This window comes from Rhincodon typus, chromosome 22 (genome assembly GCF_021869965.1).
Source record: "Rhincodon typus isolate 14 chromosome 22, sRhiTyp1.1, whole genome shotgun sequence".
Lineage (NCBI taxonomy): Eukaryota > Metazoa > Chordata > Chondrichthyes > Orectolobiformes > Rhincodontidae > Rhincodon > Rhincodon typus.
Genome location: NC_063353.1, coordinates 1,878,192 through 1,899,987, shown reverse-complemented (window position 1 = coordinate 1,899,987; position 21,796 = coordinate 1,878,192). Strand labels below are relative to the sequence as shown.

The following is a 21,796-nucleotide window of genomic DNA, read 5'->3' as shown; positions in this document are numbered from 1 at the left end:
GGTCCAGTTCAATGTGTTTGTTGATGGAGTTTTGGTTGAAATGCCAGGCCTCCAGGAAGTCCCTGACATATCTCTGTTTGGCTAGTGCTATTATGGAGCAGTTCTGAGGAAGGGTCACCGGACCCCAAACACTAACTCTGATTTTTTCTTCACAGTTGCTGCACAGGGCTTTTCCAGCAACTTCTGCCTTTGTTCCTGATTTACAGCATCCGCAGTTCTTTTGGTTTTTATTTGGTATTTAACTCACTGCCACATCTCTTCTAGGCATGCCAACCTTGAAGACGTTCTGCTCCTCTCTCTGACGAGATTTCTGTTCCAATCTTTCATCTTGTCCACTGACATTAATTTCACTGTCACTCCTGGTGTTTGACCAAGTATTTGCTAAAACACGTTTACACGGCCAAATCACATTCCTCAGTAAGAACCTAAAGAACTGCGGATGGTGTGTCGGTAGGTTTCTTCCAGTCTTGTGCATTTGGTAATCATGAAGGTATCATCTACATAGTGGACCCACAGTTTGGCTTGGATAGTAGGGAGGGCTCTTTGTTCTAACCTTTGCATTACTGCTTTTACAATCAGTCCCAATGTTGAGGATCCCATTGGTGTTCTGTTGGTTTGTTTGAATATATGGCTGTTGAAGGTGAAATGGGTTGTGAGGCACAGATCCAGCAGTTTCAAGGTGCTGTCTTTGCTGATGCTGTTGGTGTCTTGATGTTGTTACTTCTATGGACTACCTTAGCTGCGCAAGCCAGGGGTCCCCCTCAGACCCATTGTCTCACTACCTGCCTGCCTTTCTGATTCATCCAGCAGTGTGGTAATTGTCTCTTTGGCTAGGTTGATGTTTATAGATTTAAATAGTGCTGTTACATCTAAGGATACCATTATCTTTCCTCTTCTATTCTGGTGTCCTTGATGACGTTGAGAAATTCTTGGGAGGAGTAGATGGAGTGGGCAGTGTTGTCTACTTAGTATGTCAGTTTCTGTTGTAGTTCTTTGGCTAGTCTATATGTTGGCGTGCCTGGTAGTGAGAACATCAATGGGATCCCCAATATTAGGACTGATTGCAGAAGTGGTAATGCAAAGGTTAGAACGGACAGCGCTACTCACTATCCAAACCAGACTCTGGGTCTGCTGTGTAGATGACACCTTCGTGATTATCAAATGCACAAGATTAGAAGAAACTCACTAATACATAAACAACATCCTCACTGGAATAAAATTCACAAAAGAAGAAGAGAACAATAACTGACTACCCTGCCGAGACATAATGGTGGAATGTAAGAACAATAGGGAACTCCAGACTAGCGTATACAGAAAGACAACACATACGGACCAGATAGTTAATTACACCAGCAACCACCCCAACACCTATAAATGGAGCTGCATCAGGACATTATTCAAACAAGCCGCAATACACGGCAGCAACCCAGAATTGTGCAAAGCAGAGCAGGAGCACTTATACGGAGTTTTTAAAGGGAATGGATACCCATAAAGCACAATCCTCCGTTACCTCCGCGACAGACACAACAAGAAAACACAACTAGTCACCCTACCGTACATCAGAGACATATCAGAGATGACCATCAGACTACTCAGACCCTTACGTATCAGGGTAGCCCACAAACCAACAACCACCATGCGGCAGCTACTGACAAACATGAAGGATCCCATACCCACAACCAATAAAACTAATATAATATATAAAATACCATGCAAGGCCTGTGAGAAACATTACATTGGCCAAACTGGAAGAAAACTGACAATAAGGATACATGAACACCAACAAGCCGCCAAGAGACATGACCAATTGTCACTGGTCTCAATACACATGGGCAAAGAAGGACATGAATTCGACTGGGACAACATAGCCATAACAGCACGAGCCAAACAGAGATGTCAGAGAATTCTTGGAGGCCTGGCATTTCAACCGGAACTCCATCAACAAATACACTGAACTTGACCTGATATACAAACCATTGAGAATCAAAACTGGAAGTGATGCCAACCACTCAGCAAACCGAGGCATATAAATAACAAACGGAACAGAACACCAAAACTTCACCGGAGGCGCACTGACGATGTTACCTAGCAAGGTGACAAAACATCTGCAATCAAACATACTGACTCCGTGAGCAAGTCTACAACCTCATCCACAAACCGAGCTACAAATTTTCTCAAAATCTTTAAGGTTACTGAAAACTGTAGTGATTGGAATGAGGTCAGCCAGGTGGAACTCATAGAATAGGAGTTCCCTGACTGGGGCTTTTAACCTGGTCCAGTCAGGGAGTCCTGGTTGACAGATATAAGTGGGAGTGTCAGAGTTTCTGGTCACTCTAGGAGCTGGCACTGTGCTAGCTAGACCAGTGTCAAGTACTAGGCACGTGTAAATAAGGGGTGACTTGGTGACGGGATACTCGCCTTCTTTGAAGTATTTGAAATACCATCTTAAATCTACCTTCTCAAAATATTTGAGATACCGTCAATGCACATGAATTCAGGATGAATTTTAAGAGATGACTTTAATTCCCTGTGCCTGATGGAAACAGGACGACATACAGCTAAAACAGTCTCACTGATTTATCTATGCTGTTCCTTCTTTCTTTTCATTGGTTGCAATTTAAACAACTTCACAGCTGCTGGAAGTCATTGAGCTCCTTATTGAAAGATATTGATGTAGATCTGATGACAACATGGGGTACAACTGCAATTTTAATCAAAAACCTGTGCAGCAAAGCTGTTGTAAACTCTCTGTCAGGCCAAAATGATAATCAGCAGATCCAAGATCAAAACAGGCGAGAATGATAAGTTAGTCATATTCTTTTAGTTTGCTCTTGGGCCAGGAAGAGCAAAAGTGCTCATTGCAGTCCACAAGGAGACCATCTCTGTCATGGAATCCACCTCTTCTCCACTGAGTGCAAGTCCACCCTAGTTTCTCAGTCAGGGATCATTATACTGGAACCTAGTGTCCAGCCAATTTCCCTTACGCCTTGACCCCTGGAATTTGGGATCCTCATGCTTGAATCCCAAAAAGCTAGCATCCAAGTTTAGCAGATCATGGGGATGTCAAATGGAGTATTGGATTTCGTCTACTGTTGTCACTGATGCTGTTGAGTTTTAATCAAATTCCAAAGTTAAGTATTCTGCCAAAGCAATACGCTTTCAAACTGGCCTTCATGTTACTTACCCTGCTCTGCCTCTCAATTTCAGCATAAAGGTGTTCAGAGATTTGATAAAATGAGTCCCTGATCCTTTGCGTCTGGAAATTGAGTATTTCTCCAAAAAGATACAAAAATCAACCTCAACGCAATTCTTTGTTAATTTGTATTGGGTGCTGAATTTGTTTTGTCTTTGTTGCAGGTAGAGGTGAACAGTTTTCATTCAAATATCCAACCAGATGAACAGGAAGAAGAAGATATTCCACAAGACGATTCTTATAAAACAACACCTCTCCAAAGTTTTATCGTGGATTTACATCTGGAACTTATTCAGGTTTATTACAGAGTGGCATTTAAATTTCTCAAAATGAGTAACGGTTAGTTATTAAACCTCTTACAATATATAAACCTTTAAGAATTTAATAGTACAATGATCCCAGGTGATGGTAATACTAGACAAGATGAGACTTAGAATGAAACCTGTCTTGATAGATCATAAGCTTAACTTTTGCAGTTGGGTACTGAGTTGGTCAGTCACTGAAACATTCACATGAGTCTACAGATGTTCTTTAACAACAGAACATAAGTTCATTGCACAGAAGAAAGTCAAAGTGTAGTAATTGTAATAAAATCAGCCAGCTGGACTTCATTGAATATGAGTTCCTTGATTAGGGCTGTTAATCTGGTCCAATCAGGAAGCCCTGGCTGACAGATAAAAATAGGAGTGTCAGAGTTCTGACAATCAGTGTGCTGACTCTGATGAGGCTGTGCCCAAGGCAAGGGCTTTCGATGTGTACATAAAGAGTCACTTGGTGATGGGATATGGGCCTCTGTGGAGTTATTTCAGTGACAATGAGAGTAAAGCATGTTCATGAAGAAATTCGCTTGCAACAGTCATCTTTGAGTTGGGGTAAGCATTTCTTGCAGCCACTGTTTGGAAAGCTTGACTTGTTCACCCCTGCTGTCGAAGACTGGGTCCAGTATGTGGAAAGAATGTTTTTCTGGACAAACAACATTGGGGCAGATGGAAAGCTTGTGGACTCATAGCTTTTTCTGTTATGAGGAGCCTAATTTGCCCTGAAGCACTAGATACTAAAACCTTTCAAGTGTTGATGGATTTGGTTAAAGACTATTATGACCCTAAGCCACCTCTAATTCTGAGATGCTATCTTTTTTACTCAGCAATTAGTGTACAGGGGAATCGGTATCGGGATTTTTTGACTGGGTCAAGCCGACAGGCAGAGGCATGTGACTTTGGTTTGTCCCCTAATCAAATGCTTAGAGACCAGTTTTTTTTTTATATATTCATTCCAGTGATGAGGGTGTCACTGGCTAGACCAGCATTTATTGCCCAGCCCTACTTACCCAGAGGGTAATTACACATTGCTGTGGTTATGGAGTCATATGTAGGCCAGACCAGGTAAGGATGGCAGTTTCAAAGAACAAAGAAAATTACAGCACAGGAACAGGCCCTTTGGCCCTCCAAGCCTGCACCGATCCACATGGGTTTTTCCTGACAATTGACAATGGCTTCATGGTGATCATTAGACTCTTCATTACAGATTTACATAATTGAAATTTGACCAACTGCTGTGGCAGGATTTGAACCCAGATTCTCAGAACATTACCTGGGTATCTGGATTAACAATCCAGCAGTAATACCACTAGGCCATCACCTCCCCTGGGATGTGGGATTAATGATGTAATTATGCAAAAGGGCCTACAGGTTGCAGCCCTACTGGGCTTCATACAAGGCAATACAACTGGCTTTATGATTGGAAAACATGGCATGTGGAGCATATGAGTTGCTGAGTATTCTGATGGAAGTGAACACTGTCATCAGTCTGACTGAGTTTGGGGAGAACCACTTAATGCAAGCAATTGCATATCCTCACTCAGGACATAGCCTGGTCGGAGGCACTCCAGGTAGGCCCACAGCAAACTCCAAGCCAAGCTTCAGCGAAACAGTTAAAAGTTTCTTCAGGATCGTGCCAGCAAACCATTGAAATTGTTGTGGGTATATGGATTCAAGACAGCAAAAGTGTCCTACTGGACCTAAATTGAGTAAGAGAACTCATAGGCTGGTATCCAGGAGAATGCATACCCTGGAAAGTCTGCCTACATCTGGGTTGGAGCAGTTAAATTGTTCAGCAACATCCAAATCAAAACCAATTAAATAAATGCCTGGTTAAATGGTCATCTGGTTCTAATGGGGTCAATACCAACGCAGCCGTATCAGTGATTGCACAACCAGTTTTTAACAAAATTCACATTGGACTCCAACCATTAAGTTTGTGCAAGACCTTGGCTAGGCAGAGAACCTACACCAGGGAACCTTTACAGATTAAGGGTACACCTCTAGTTCTGATCTTCTATGAGAAGTAGATGGTCCAGTTACCATTGACGGTAGGTTTGGGCCAAGCTTATTGGGGCGAAATTGGTTGAGAGAGATTCACTTAGATTAGCTCAATATTTTTCGATTTGAAAATGGCTGTCTGACTGAAGCCCGAATTAAATATCCGAACGTGTTTTTTTTCTCTTGGGAAGCTGTAGGGACTATCAAAGAGGCCAGGGCGACTTTGCACGTTAACCAGGAAGCAATTCCATGATTCTGCAATGCCCGCCCAGTGCAATTTTGCATTACAGGCAAAAGGAGAGGCAGAAATCAGAAGGCTGGAAACTGAAGGAATCATCAAACCAGTCCAGTTTGCAGAACGGGCAGCATCAGGAGTACTGATTGTGAAGACTGATGGGTCGGTTCTCTTTTGTGTGGATTTTAAACAAATGATAAACCACTTTTTTGCAGCTGGATAAATACCCAATCACTTGAGGAGGATTTATCCCAGAGCTGGCAGGGGGGCTATCCTTCACAAAGCTGGACATGAGTCATGCGTACTTGCACTTGCAGTGAGACTGCCATTTGAGGTATCTCAGCCTGTGCAGTTTTTCAGTTGATGATGGAGAACATTTCACAAGGTCTAGCCCAGGTCTCCATTGATCTAGATGATGTGCTAATAACAGGGAACCAATAAGGAGCACTTAAAGAACTTGGATACCGTCCTTAGACGGGTGTATGCCTTAGAAAGGAAAATGTGTGTTCCAGACATCCCAAAGTAACCTATTTGGGCTACAGTCAACAAGACTGGGTTACACGACTTTGAAGATAAAGTGGGGGCAATCAAATGTGCCCTGGCTCCCACGTCTGTTCTGGAGCTTAGGTCTTCCCTTGGACTGGTGCATTATCATGGAAAGTTCATAATCTGGTCTACCTCCTGGTACCGTGCATCAACTCCTTAAAGAAAGGATCAGCCTTGGAAATGGTTGTGTAGCCAAGCCACAACTTTCAGTGAAGTGAAGAAGCAGCTATCATCCTGTAAGGTGTTGGCACAGTATGATCCCAAGCGAGATCTGGTATTGACATGCGATGCTTCGCTGTATGGCATTTGGGTAGTATTAGCTCACAGGTGGTCCAATGGAGAGGAACACCCAATAGTGTATGCATCCAGGATTTTGGCTAATGCATAGCATAAATATGCCCAAATAGAGAAGGAAGGTTTGGCAGTCATATTTGAAGTCAGGAAGTTCTAACAATCCCATGGTAGGCTGCTGGAGAAAGTGAAGTCGCATGAGGTCCAGGGTGTACTAGCTAGATGGATATAGAACTGGCTGGGCAACAGGAGACAGAGAGTTGTAGTGGAAGGGAGTTTCTCAAAATGGAGAACTGTGACCAGTGGTATTCCACAGGGATCCGTGTTGGGATCACTGTTGTTTGTGATATACATAAATGATCTGGAGGAAGGTATAGATGGTCTGATTAGCAAGTTTGCAGATGACACTAAGATTGGTGGAGTAGCAGATAGTGAAGGGGACTGTTGGAGAATGCAGCAGAATATAGATAGATTGGAGAGTTGGGTGCAGAAATGGCAGATGGAGTTCAATCCAGGCAAATGCGAGGTGATGCATTTTGGAAGATCCAATTCAAGAACCGAACTATACAGTAAATGGAAAAGCCCTGGGGAAAATTGATGCACAGAGAGATCTGGGTGTTCAGGTCCACTGTACCCTGAAGGTGGCAACGCAGGTGGATAGAGTGGTCAAGAAGGCATACGGCATGCTTTCATTCATCGGACGGGGTATTGAGTACAAGAGTTGGCAGGTCATGTTACAGTTGTATAGGACTTTGGTTCGACCACATTTGGAATACTGTGTACAGTTCTGGTCGCCACATTACCAAAAGGATGTGGATGCTTTGGAGAGGGTGCAGAGGAGGTTCACCAGGATGTTGCCTGGTATGGAGGGTGCTAGCTATGAAGAGCGGTTGAGTAGATTAAGATTATTTACATTAGAAAGATGGAGGTTGAGGGGGGACCTGATTGAGGTCTACAAAATCATGAGAGGTATAGTCAGGGTGGAGAGCAAGAAGCTTTTTCCCAGAGTGGGGGACTCAATTACTAGGGGTCCCGATTTCAAGGTGAGAGGGGAAAAGTTTAAGGGAGATATGCGTGGAAAGTTCTTTACGCAGAGGGTGGTGGGTGCCTGGAACACGTTGCCAGCGGAGGTTGTAGAGGTGGGCACGATAGCATCATTTAAGATGTACCTAGACAGATACATGAATGGGCAGGGAGCAGAGGGATACAGATCCTTGGAAAATAGGTGACAGGTTTAGATAGAGGATCTGGATTGGTGCAGGCTTGGAGGGCCAAAGGGCCTGTTCCTGTGGTGTAATTTTCTTTGTTCTTAATACCTTTATGGATGTAAATTTGTAATAATAATGGACCACAAACTCCTGCTAGGTCTACTTAAAGAGGACAAGGCAGTGCCACCCAAAGCTTCAGGCAAAATTCAGTGGTGGGCTCAATACTTAAGTGCATATAATTGAGTTGGAACTCCAGAGGCCAAGTAGCAAATGCGGATGAATTGATCCACCTCCCACTGGCTGATCCACCTCTGGTAGCACTGCCAGTTGAAGAGTCTGTAATGGTTTTAAAGTTTCTGGACACACTTTCCGTAACAGCTGACAATATCAGACTTTGGACGCAGAAAGATCCAGTCCTAGCAAAAGTGAAACAGCTGGTCGTAATGGTGGAAACCAATGGGGCATTACAACTACAAATGAAACCTTTTTGGACCCAGAGAGACCAGATCACAGCAGAGGATGGCATAATTTTATGGGAAGCAAGTGTGATTGTCCCAAGTAAAGGTCGCTGCCAGATACTGACTGAACTCCACCAGCGTCATCCAGGGGTTTCTAAAATGAAGATGTTGGCAAGAAATTATTTCTGGTGGCCAGGATTGGATGTAGATGTAACTGCGTTGGTGGGGGAGTGCCCAGAGTGCCAACAAGGACAAAAATTAATGCCAGCAGCTCCCCCACATTCATGGGAAGAGCCGGATAAACCCTGGACTCAGTTACATGTCAACTACGCAGGTCCTTTCATGGGCTTGATGTTCTTAGTCATTGTGGACAGCCACTCAAAGTGGCTGGACGTACATAGTTCATTCATGAAACACAGGAATGATGAAAAACTGCATGCATCTTTCGCAATACATGGACTCCCGGAAACGTTGGTCACAGATAACAGGCCATCATTTACTAGCAGGGAATTTGAGCATTTCCTAAAGTTGAATGATATTCGACATATAAGGACAGCTCCATACCATCCATCATCCAGTGGTCTGGCAGAAAGAGCAGTCTAGACTTTGAAGTCAGACTGAAAGAAACAGTGTACTGCTTCTGCAATACAAAACTGTCCTGGTTCCTAATTGATTAATGGATCATCCCTCATGCAACTACAGGGATAGCTGCAGCAGAGATGTTAATGGGGAGAAATGTGATCTTCCAGAACCTGTGGGGGGAGGAGGGTGAAATGGCATCAGAAACGCCAGTGCCAGACATGATAAGCGAGAGAGACCGTTTACTTCAGTGGACAAAGTTGTTTTTTTTTTCTTGTGTAGAAACAATAGGTATGGCCCTGCATGAGGAAGAGGCATGATCAACATGAGGTCAGGTCCTGTGACATACGAAGTTCAGGATGGTCTTGAAAAATCACATGGACCATATGAAACCTGCAAACACAGAAATGGTGTGGGAGTAAAATGTGCCTGGCTCCTCGACAAGCTTTCCAACTTATCCAGAAACCGTGGATTCTCCCTCTCCGTCAACCATTGAAGATGCTTTGGAATCTGATATGGACATGGCGAATATCACCACCTCAATGCCTTTGTTGCCTGAAGAACAGAGTGAATCCGAGTGCAAGAGACGAGCTACTGTGTATTGCATGTCACCCGTATCTGAGGCAGAGTTGAAAGAACCTGACCTGATGCTAAAACATGTCAGGAGGAGCTACAATAAAAAAGCCCGCCAATGTCATTGGACTCCGAATGGGAGGGATGGAGTGATTGTAACAAGGTCAGCTAGGTGGACCTCATAGTACAGAAGTTTTTGGAAAAGCTCAGCAGGTCCAGCAACATCTGTAGAAAAATCAGATTTAACGTTTCAGGTCTGGTGACCCTTCCTCAGAACCTGAAACATTAACTCTGATTTCTCTTCACAGATGCAGCCAGACCTGCTGAGCTTTTTCAGCAACTCCTGTTTTTGTTTCTGATTTCCTGCATCCGCAGTTCTTTCAGTTTTTATGGACCTCATAGAACATGAGTTCCCTGATTGGGGCTGTTAATTTGGTCCAATCAGGGAGCCCTGGCTGACTGATGAGAACCGGAGTGTCAGACAATCTGTTCAGTCTGAGAGCTGGCTCTGAGGGAGCTGGATCAGTGTCAAAGACTCTCCACGTGCAAATAAAGGGTGACTTTGTGACAGGGTTCTGGCCTCTGTGGTTATTTCAAAGATCGTGTTTTACATATCTAGAAAAGAAGGAGCAGTGAGAGAAAGAAAAAAAAAATTAGGTAAATTTGGCTGAAGTACACACACAACCATTATGGAATGTTAAAGTATGGGAGTCCTAAATCACTGGGATAAAAGAGTAAATAAATCAATATCAGTGACAAAGAAATCACAGAAATTTAATAACATACCTCTGATGCCCTCATTTTTTCCTTTTACTTTTTCCTCACCAAAGAGCTACTGAATTCTGAAAACGCAACCAGCCACGAAACCATTGGGACTGATGCAAGCTATGGCTTTACCATTTTAAAAGGTAAGTTGAAACAGAATAGGATGCAGAAATCATCAAACAATTTGTGTTGCAGTGTAATGATTTAAAATGTGAGGGGGAAAAAAATAGATGGGATTTACAGATTCATGGAATGATTACAGCATGGAAGCAGGACATTCAGCTCAGTGTACCCATGCCAACTTTCTACAAAAGCAACCCAGCTGGTCCCACTCCCCTGCTCTTATCCTGTTGCCCTGAAATTTCTTCCCATCAGGTTCTTATCCAATTCTGCTTTGGAATCTCCAAATGTTGACTGTAACCCACTGCCATATTGGTATATTCTAGATTCTGACCAAAATTAGTTATTTTTGCCAATCATTTGAAAATCTGGTTCTTGACCCTCTACTGATGGGAACCATTTCTTCCCACTTGCAGTCTGTCTAATCTCTCATTATTTGGAATGCTTATATCTTATCTTCACTAACCCTTCTCTCAAGAGACCAACATTTGCTTCTCCAAGCTATATAAGTAACTGATGTTGCTCATTTCTGGAACCATTTGCTTAAATCTTTTCCACTCTGTCTTAAGCATTTACATTCTTTTTAAACTGCAGTGCCCAGAATAGGACGCAGTATTCTAGTTAAAGCCAAACCTCAATTTTATAACTAAGACAAATCATTTGATGTAGGAGCTAGAATACAAAGTGTTTAGAAAAGATAGGGAAGGCAAAAAAGGGAGGTAGGGTGGCAATACTTATTAAGAGACATGTGGTGTTGCAAAGAGGGATTGTCCCTGAGCAGATGAGTAAAGTCATTACATGAACAAAAACAGAAGTTGCTGGAAAAACTCAGCAGGTCTGGCAGCATCTGTGAAGAGAAATCAGTTAACGTTTTGGGTCTGGTGACCCTTCCTCAGAACTGATGATAGCTAGGAAAATGTCGGTTTATATGCAGAAGATAGGGTGGGGAAGTGGAAAGGAGTAAATGATAAGTTAGGATAGAGTCCAAAGAAAGAGAAGAATAGTTGGACAGATAAAGGAGTGGATAACAATCTGGCTAGGAGAGTGAATAGCTGTTAATGGAGGCTGTCAATAGCTAACACTGGCAGGCTGTGATAACAAGGCCTGGTGTGTGGGGTAGGGGACTAGGACACGGAGTTCAGACCCTAAAATTATTGAACTCAATATTGAGTCCAGAGCGCTGCAGTGTCCCCAGGCAGACCCATGACCTTTCCCCTGCAACCTCCAAACGGGTAACGCCTACCCATTTACTTCCTCCCTCTCCACTATCCAAGGTGCCAAACATACCTTCCAGGTGAAGCAGCACTTCCCACAATCTAGTCTACTGCATTTGCTGCTCACAATGTGGTCTTCTTTACACTGGGGAAACAAAGCATAGATTGGGTGACCGCTTTGCAGAACATCTACATTCTGCCCGCAAAAAAGACCCTGAGCTTCCAGTTGCCTGCCACTTTAACACACCAACGTGTTCCAACATCTCTGTCTCTGACTTGCAGCGAAGCTCGGTGCAAGCTTGAAGAACAACACCTCATTTTCTGCTTGGGGATCCTGCAGTCCTCTGGACTCAACATCGAGTTCAATAATTTTAGGGTTTGAACTCTCCCATGAGCTAGCCCGCTACCCCACATACCAGGCCTTGTTATCACATAGCCTGCCATTACACACTACCTATTGTTAGCTACTAATTGTCTCCATTAACAGTTATTCACTCTCCTAGCCAGATCGTTATCCACTCCTTTGTCTGTCCAACAGTTCTTCTCTTTCTTTGGGCTCTATCCCGACCTATCGTTTACTCCTTACTGCCTCCCCCACCCTGTCTTCTGCAAATAAACCAACATTTTCCTCACCACCGTCCGTTCTGAGGAAGGGTCACTAGACCTGAAATGTTAGCTCTGACTTTTCTTCACAATGCTGCCAGATCTGCTGAGGGTTTTCCAGCAGCTTCTGTTTTTGTTCCTGATTTACAGTGTCTGCAGTTCTCTTGGTTTTTATTGAGAAAATCCATTTGGTTGGAGTTGAGAATCAAAAAGGTTGTGATCACATTAATGGAGGTACATTATAAGCCTTGAACTAATGCGAGAGAGCGATAGAGACAAAGTGATAGAGGAGCAAATCTGCAGGGAAGTAACAAAGATTTGCAAGCACTCTGGAATGTTGACACTGGGTTCTGAAATTAACCAATTATTGATTAGGACATGCTTAGAGTAAAATGTGAGGGGAAGAATGTTCTTGGATGTGTTCAGCAGAACATAATGATTAGCATGCTATTAGTCAAGCGCAAAGGGAGGCATTGCTGGAATTGGTGCTGGTGAAAGAGTTAAACCAAGTAGTTAAGAGTGATCATTATAAAATAAGGTTTGAACCAGTTTTCAAGAGAGCAAGGAACAGTCAAAGGTAGAACATTATTTTGGAATAACAAGGTGTAGAGCTGGATGAACACAGCAGGCCAAGCAGTATCAGAGGAGCAGGAAGATGGCCAATTTCAATGGGATAAGAGCAGGGCTCTTAGTGTGACGAAGAAAGCAGAACATATAACAAAGCAACAAAAAGAGGCTGTATGATGCATGCTAATTGAATTTATCAAGCAAAAACCAAAACAGATAAGTTAAAGGGGTAGGTGAAGACAAAAAGAAGAGAGAAAAAGGGAGAATATGAGAACAGAGTGGCAGTTACCATATAATGAAACACAAAAAATCTTTTAATAGTGTTTACATTGCAGATAGGTAGATATGAGGTATTGTGGATCCTGGGTTTGTTCTTCGAGCAGAAGAGATTGCTGAAGATGCGCAGATTTATTGCAGGGAACACGGGTTTAACATTTTTGTGCAAGTAATGCAGAGGGATGTGGAGAAAACCTTTTCACCTAGCAATTTGAAATAACTTGGAACATGTGCCCAGGAAAGTGGCAGTAGCAGACATGATCAATGATTTCAACAAGTAAATTAGAGGATACTTGAACAAGCATGCTCAAGGTGTACAGCAAGGTATAGGCTGATTGGATTACTTAATGGAGAGCTGACATAAGTCTGATAGAGCTGACTGCCCTCCTTTTGTGCTGAAAGTGATTTTTTTTTCACTTATGTTGCTTCATCTTGTATAAATATCCAAATGATAATTCTATCATACTAGGTTTATTTATCTATTTTGCTGGAATGTGCAGAAAATATGCAAGATATGATTCAGGATACTTCTGAAATTTGTAAAAATGGATTACTAACTGGTTTGTAAGGATTTTAGTTTTTGTGTGGTACCTTTTTCGTTTATCGTCCAATCTGATTTCATCCAATCAGAGGCAGACATCATCAAGAAAGTCAAAAAGAACAACATGTTGAAGGCTATGTTTCTAATTCAAAAAGTGATGTATCTGTTCAGCAAGGAACAGGACCAGTCCTCCAAATATCAACTTCTTGAGGTAATCAAAGCTAATACTGTACCCACAAAGTATTCAACATTTGTCAGTTTTTTTGTTGACATTGTTGAAACGTACTAAGAAAATTTTAATGTAATTTTCAGATGTTACCACAAATGCATGCCATTGTTATAGGATCCTGTTATTAAAACTAGGGTCATTGTTTCAACCTTGTTGTCAATGAATAACAATGATCCAAAAGTTGTTTTAGCTGAACATCCATTATCAATTGTGTATAAACTAGCTGACAAATCTGCAAAACAGCAGTGGTTACACTTCAAACAAATAGCTCATTGTCTGTGGAACACTTTGTGACACATGAGGATGTGAAATATGGGATATGAATGAAATTAATTTTTCATATGACTGTTAAATTTCAGACTGGATGCTGATGTAAAATCATAGTTTTTTTTTAGTAAGCAAGCACAAAATATATAAAACTTTTTACAGAATGTGGGAGTGTTTTCGTCTGGATACTTGTCATCAGAGAGCCTCTGGTGGGGTCTTTGCTGAAATGTCGATTTGTTTTGCACTTAGTGCAACTATCTTCTGCAATAGTTATTTTAGTCAACCTGTTGACATGCTATGACACACCTCTGGGGTGGTGGGGAATGGGGGCGTTCTTGAGCCTTCTGGCTATTCTTTCTTATAGGATTTTCTGTTTGAACTGGTTTTAATACTTACAAGCTTTTACTTGCAGAAAGAAACAATGCACTTCACAAGTATGCAACCACAGGAACCCTGTTTTAGCCGTATGAAAATAGGTTGGTTGCCCATTAATATTTGCCACCTGAAAATAATTGATATTCAAGTGATGTACAAATAATATATTCTATTCTCCCTCAAATACAATTTTGAAGAAAACTTTCTATGTGCAATCAAAATTTAAATACAAAATGTCCATACTATACACAAAGCATGACATTGTGAGAAAACCCTCTTCCAGGATCCCATCCAATTTCTTTGTATGTGCATTTTGTATTGGAAAACAATGTGGTAGTTAATGACTTAAACCCACCCACTTGATTATAATGTTATTTCTCGCCTGCTTTTGTTTCATGCTGACAAAATAGATTTTCTGACTAGTATTTGTGTAAAGTATGCATGATTCCACAATGTACTATTGTCTACATAACATTCAATGGACATACTATCTTCAGTACACCCATTGTACAAGGTGCTTCTGATATTTGCTAAATAAAATACCTTATTCACTGCCTCTAGCAGAGAAGGAGAGTAGTCAACTCCTTCAAGTCTGTGTCAGCTCTCCACGGAGTAATCCAGTCAGCCTCATAGCTCACTGTATCCCTGGAACGTTGCAAGCATTTTTTTTCCAAGGGCCCTCTGGCTTACTTGTTAAAATCATTGATCTTTTCTGCTCCTTTCATCGTTGTGAACAGCATGTTCCAGATGACTTCAAATTGCTGAGCAGAGAATTCTTCCTACATCCCTCTGCATTACTTGTCCAAAATCTTAAAACGTGTGTTCCCTGTGGTAAACTTTCACATCTCATATCCGGAATTCTTTTAATAACATTTATTTTGTGGTTTCCCAAGCTAAACAACAACAATTCTTACCATTAAAGATATATATGTATAATGAAACCAGCAACACCTTGATGCCCATCAGGAAGAATAGCATGTGAAACATTGTTACAGTGAACTAGTTTCATGTTCTTTCAGTTTCCTAAGGCTGGGAACCTAGGCACATATTTCTTCAGGCTTAATTTTTGCAGTGTTTTATTTGTCCTTGAAACATTCTTTAAATATGGGTGCTTCATCAAAGTACTTAACTTGGAATTATCAAAGCTGGCATCTGGTCTAGTCCAAGGACAAATTGCCCAAATTCTACAGTAAAGTCTGCACCTCATTAGAAAACATCAACATGCGCTGTGAAAATGTTTGAAAGCTTTCCTTTGGACCAATAACATATTGCAGATTTCACTCACCGGGCTGGGTTCTGGAAGCCTTTTGAGGGAAAAAACACAGTTTGAGGATGACTTGGAATTTTCCAGAACTGGTTCATCTGTAGTTTGTGCTGTAATAGGAGTGCATGAAAGCAGACCTGGCGAAAGTGAACTGGAAGTTTAGGTTAAGGGCTTGGTCAGTAGAGATGGAGTAGCAAATTTAAGGGGATATTCCAGAAAATGTAGTATAGATACATTACAGAAAATGAGAAATTCTAAGAGGTGGAAAAATTCTAATCATCTGTGGCTAACTAAAGTCAAAGATAGTCTCAAACTCAAAAAAAGGCATAATTCTGCAAAGGTGTGTGGCAGGGCAGGAGATTGCACAGAATACACAAAGCAGCAAAGAATTGCTAAAAGATTATTAAAGAGAAAAAAATTAGAGTATGAGAGAAAGTTAACCGAAAATATCAAAACAGATAGGACAGGTTTCTTTAGATATTTAAAAAAAGAGTTAACAAAGTAAGTGTTGCTCTGAAAGAAAATGAGTCTGGAGAGTTAGTAACGGACGATAAAGAGATGGCAGATGAATTGAACAGATATTTTGAAGCTGATCTTCACTAGAGAGGTCACAAAAATAGTATCCTAGAAATGGCTGTGAATCAGAAATTGAGAGGGAGGAAGGAGCTCAAGAAAATTATAATTATCAGGGAAGAAATACTGAGTAAATTGTTGCAGTTGTGAGTTGACAAGTTCCCAGATCCTGATGGATTTTATTTTAGGGTCTTAAAAGAAGCAGTAAGTGAAAATAGTTGATGTGTGGTTTTAATTTTCCAAAGCTTGTTAGATTCAGTGAATGTATCTTTAAATTTGAAAACAGAAAATGTAGCACCTTTTTATTCAAAATGTAAGGGAGGCAAAAAGCAGGAAACGACAGTCCATTTAACTTAATCTATCATAGGGATAACATTAGAAGCTGTTAATAAAAATGTCATTACAGGGCACATGGATGAGTTCAAGGTAATCAGGAAAAAACAGTTTGGCTTTGTCAAAAGGAAAGCATGTTTAATTAATTTATTGGAGTTCTTTGTGGAAGTATTTGTGCTGTAGATAAGAGAAGCCAGTGAATATGTGGTAGTTGGATTTCCAGAAGGTATTTGGTAAGACGCAACAATAAGGTTATTGCGGAAGATAAGAGCTGACAGTGTAGAGGGTAACATATTGACATTGATCGGAGTTTGACTGGCTAACAGGAAGTAGAGAATAGGAATAAGTGAGTCTTCTTTGGGCTGGCAGGATGTTTTGAATGGTTTGCCACAGGGATCTGTGGTCTCAACTCTTTACAATTTATATAACTGATTTGGATGAAGGGACTGAAGATATAGTAGCTAAATTTGCTGATGAACCAAAGGTGGTTGGAAACTGAGTTGTGAAGAGGAAATAAGAAGCCTGCAAAGGGATATAGACAGGTTAAGCGAGTGGGCAAAGATCTAGCAAATGGAACTCATTGCGGGAAAGTGTGAAAGAATAAAAAAGCATATTTTCTAAATGCTGAGAGGTTGCAGAGCTCTGAGATGCAGAGAGATCGGAGTGTTCTCGTGCATGAATTACAGAAGTTTAGTATGCAGGTACAGCAAGCAATCGGGAAACTTAATAGAATGTTATGGTTTAGTGAGGGGATTTGAATGCAAGAGTGGGGAGGTTATACTTCAGTTATATAGACATTGATAAATCAATTTCTGGAAGACTGTGTAAAGTACTGTCACTGTACTTATGGAAAGATGTTAATCCATTGGAAGCAATTGAGATAAGGTTTGCTAATCTAATAAAATACAAAAGAACTGCGGATGCTGTAAATCAAGAACAAAAACAAAGTTGCTGGAAAAGCTCAGCAGATCACCACATACATCCATGATTCATCTGACGCCTTACACCGGTTTCAAAGCTTCCAGTTTACTGACTCCAGCCACCTCCTCTTTACCATGGATGTGCAATCCCTTTACACATCCATTCCCCACCATGAGGGTCTTAGGGCTTTCTGCTTCTTCCTAGATCAAAGACCTGAACCATCCCCACCCACCGCCACCCGAGCTTGGCCGAGCTTGTCCTCACCCTCAACAACTTCTCTTTCAACTCCTCTCATTTTCTTCAGGTAAGAGGAGTTGCCATGGGTACCCACATGGGCCCTAGTTATGCCTGTCTCTTCGTGGGGTACGTGGAACATTCCTTGTTCCAGTCCTATTCCGGCCCCCACCCACAACTCTTTCTCCGATACATCGATGGTATCATCGGTGCTGCTTCCCTCTCTCGTCTGGAATTGGAAAACTTCATCAATTTCGCCTCGAATTTCCACCCTGCCCTCACTTTCACCGGGTCTATCTCTGACTCCTCCTTTCCCTTCCTCGACATTTCTGTTTCCATTTCTGGGGATAGACTGGCCACTAATATCCATTACAAACCCACTGACTCCCACAGCTACCTGGACTATACATCTTCACACCCCACTTCCTGTAAAGACTCCATCCCATTCGCTCAGTTCCTCCGTCTCCGTAGCATATGTTCAGATGAGGCCAACTTCGACAAGGGAGCCTCCGAAATGTCCACCTTCTTCCTCAACCGAGGAGTCCTCAGCTCCGTTGTCGACAGGGCCCTCAACCAGGTCCGACCCATCTCCTGCACCTCAGCCCTCACCCCCTCTCTTCCCTCCTGCAACAGCGATAGGGTTCCCCTTATCCTTACCTACCATCCCACCAGCATCCACATCCAGAAGATCATCAGATGCCATTTCCGCCACCTCCAGCAAGATGCTACCACCAGACACACATTCCCCTCCCCTCCCTTGTCCACCTTCTGCAGGGACTGTTCCCTCCGGGACACCTGGTCCACACTTCCTTCACCCCCAACACCTCCCCACAGCCCTACGGCACCTTACCCTGTAACCGGCGAAGGTGCAACACCTGCCCATTTACCTCCTCCCTCCCCAGAATCCAAGGGCCCAAACACACCTTTTCAGGTGAAGCAACACTTCACCTACACTTCCAAGAATCTAGTCTACTGCATTCGCTGCTCACAATGTGGTCTCCTCTACATTGGGGAAACGAAGCGTAGACTTGGCGACCGCTTCGCAGAACATCTGCGTTCTGCTTGCAAAAAAGACCCTGAACTACCTGTTGCCTGCCACTTCAACGCACCACCTGCTCCCTGGCCAACATCTCTGTCTCTGGCTTGCGGCAGTGTTCCAGTGAAGCCCAACGCAAGCTGGAGGAACAACACCTCATTTTCCGCTTGGGGACCCTACAGCCCTCCGGACTCAATATCGAGTTCAATAATTTTTAGGGCCTAAACTCTCCCATGTCGCAGCCCCCCACCCCACACACCAGGCCTTGTTACCACATAGCCTGCCACTACACACCCCCTGTTGTTAGTCACTAACAGTCCCCATTAACAACTATTCACCCTCCCAGCCTGATCGTTAGCAACTCCTTTGTCTGTCCAACTGTCTTTCTCTCTCTTTGGGCTCTATCCTATCGTTTACTCCCTACCCCACCCACCTCCCTATTTTCTGCATATAAACTGATGTTTTCCCAGCCACTATCAGTTCTGAGGAAGGGTCACTGGACCTGAAATGTTAACTCTGTTTTCTCCTTCACAGATGCTGCCAGACCTGCTGAGCTTTTCCAGCAACTTTGTTTTTGTTTTTGCTAATCTAATAACTGGTATCAGTGGATTGCCTTATGAGCAAAGGCTAGACAGGCTTAGTCTGTTCTCTGGAGTTTAGAGAGTCACAGGTGGCTTAATTGAAGATTTTGGGAGGGGTTTACTGGGTGATGTTGAAAGGATATTACCTCTTGTGGAAGAATCTAGGGCTAGGGGTTATAGTTTAAAAATAAGTGGTCACACATTTAAAACAGGTGAGGAAGCACTTTTTTCTGAGGGTTGTGACTTTGAAATTCCCTTCCTCAAAAGGTATAAATATTTAAAAAATATTTTTAATGCTGAAGTTTATACATTCTTGATTGCCAAAGGGATGAAAGATTATTGTGTATATTCAGGAATGTAGAGTTGAGATTGAAATCTAATCAGCTGTGACCTTTACAAGTAGCAGAGCAGCTTCGAAGGGCCGAGTGGCCCACTCATGTTCCTTGTTCTTGTGTTCATACGTTCACATTTTCCTACCTCTGGAGACAGTCGATCTTTAAAATACTCAAATAATTACTGAAAACCAGAATTTCAGCATATAGGTCTCAGAGTCACTGAGCCATTCCGCACAGAGGCCCTTCAGCTTAACAAGTCTGCACTGACCAACTAATCCCACTACCTCACAGTTGGCCTGTAGCTTTAAATGTTATGATACTTCAAATGCTCATCCATGTAATTTTTAAAGGTTGTGAAGTTACCAATCTTAACTACCCTCCCAGACAGAGTATTCCAGGTTCCCATTACTATCTGGGTGAAAACATATGTCTCAAATTCTGTTTAAACCCTTTGCCTCCACCTTAAAATTATGCCCCCTCATCCTTGACCTTCAAGTAATAGGAACTGCTGCTTTCTATCCACCCTGTCCATGCCCCTCTCGATCTTTTACTCCTGTTAGGTACCCCTTTAGCTTTTTCTGCTCCAAAGAAAACAACCTGAGCCTATCCAGCCTCCCTTCATAGCTGAAATGCTGTATCCCAGGCAACATCCTAGTAAATCTCACCCAATCAAGTGCAATCACATACTTCCAATAATGTGGTGACGAGAATTGTACACAATTACGTAACTGTTTTGTATACCTCCAATATAACCTCCCTACTCTTACTTATCTTTATCAGTTGTGGCATAGATTTTATTTCGTATGCCTTCTTAATTACCCTATTAACCTATCCTGCCATCTTCAGGGATCTGTGAACAAGGACCCCAATATCCCTCTGTTCCTCTGAGCTTCCTCGTGTCCTGCCATTCATTGAGTACTCCTGTGTCTTGTTACTTCTTCTAAAGTGCATCACCTTACACTAATCATGATTTAATTCCATCTGCCACTGATTTCCCATATGATCAACCTGTCTGTGTCCTCCTGGAACCTAAGACCTTCTTCCTCACTATTAACCACCTGGCCAATCTTTGTGTCATCTGCAAACTTAGTTATCATCGCTCCCCAACATTCTCATCCATATAATTTATACATATTTATCATGACCTGTAAGGGACCCAGCACTATTCCCTGTGGTATGCCACTGGATATCGACCTCCAGTCACAAAAACTGTCTTTTATCACCGATTTTCTGAAGAAGGGTCTCGACCCGAAACAGAGATAGTAGGAACTGCAGATGCTGGAGAATCCGAGACAACAAGGTGCAGGGCTGGATGAACACAGCAGGCCAAGCAGCATCATAGGAGCAGAGAGGCTGACGTTTCGGGCCTAGACCCTTCATCAGAAAAGGGGGAGGGGAAGGGGGGTTTTGAAATAAATAGGGAGAGAGTGGGAGGCGGATAGAAGAGGGATAGAGGAGAGGATAGGTGGAGAGGAAACAAACAGGTCGAAGAGGCGGGGATGGAGCCAGTAAAGGTGAGGTTAGGAAGGGGATAGGTCAGTCCAGGGAGGACGGACAGGTCAAGGGGGCGGGATGAGGTTGGTCGGTAGGAGATGGAGGTGCGGCTTGAGGTGGGAGGAGGGGATAGGTGGGAGGACGAACAGGTTAGGGAGGCAGGGATGAGCTGGACTGGTTTTGGGATGCGGTGGGGGAGGGGAGATTTTGAAACTTGTGAAATCCACATTGATACCATTGGGCTGCAGGGTTCCCAAGCGGAATATGAGTTGCTGTTCCTGCAACCTTCGGGTGGCATCGTTGTGGCACTGCAGGAGGCCCAGGATGGACATGTCGTCTGAGGAATGGGAGGGGGAGTTGAAATGGTTCGCGACTGGGAGGTGCAGTTGTTTGTTGCGAACCGAGCGTAGGTGTTCTGCAAAGCGGTCCCCGAGTCTCCGCTTGGTTTCCCCGATGTAGAGGAAGCCACACCGGGTACAGCGGATGCAGTATACCACATTGGCAGATGTGCAGGTGAACATCTGCTTGATGTGGAAAGTCTTCTTGGGGCCTGGGATGGGGGTGAGGGAGGAGGTATGGGGGCAGGTGTAGCACTTCCTGCGGTTGCAGGGAAAAGTGCCGGGTGTGGTGGAGCTGGAGGGGAGTGTGGAGCGGACAAGGGAGTCAC

The 21,796-nt window shown here is 42.9% G+C and overlaps 1 protein-coding gene across 1 annotated transcript in view; it reads left to right on the top strand.

Moving 5' to 3' along the window:
• Window positions 1–21,796, top strand: part of LOC109934893 (cilia- and flagella-associated protein 54-like) — a 172,017-nt gene that overhangs the window by 66,941 nt on the left and 83,280 nt on the right. The window contains exons 16-18 of the mRNA XM_048610553.1: window positions 3,358–3,532; window positions 10,232–10,309; window positions 13,577–13,698. Of these exons, the coding sequence (XP_048466510.1) occupies window positions 3,358–3,532; window positions 10,232–10,309; window positions 13,577–13,698 (375 nt within the window). The remainder of the gene's footprint in view (window positions 1–3,357; window positions 3,533–10,231; window positions 10,310–13,576; window positions 13,699–21,796) is intronic.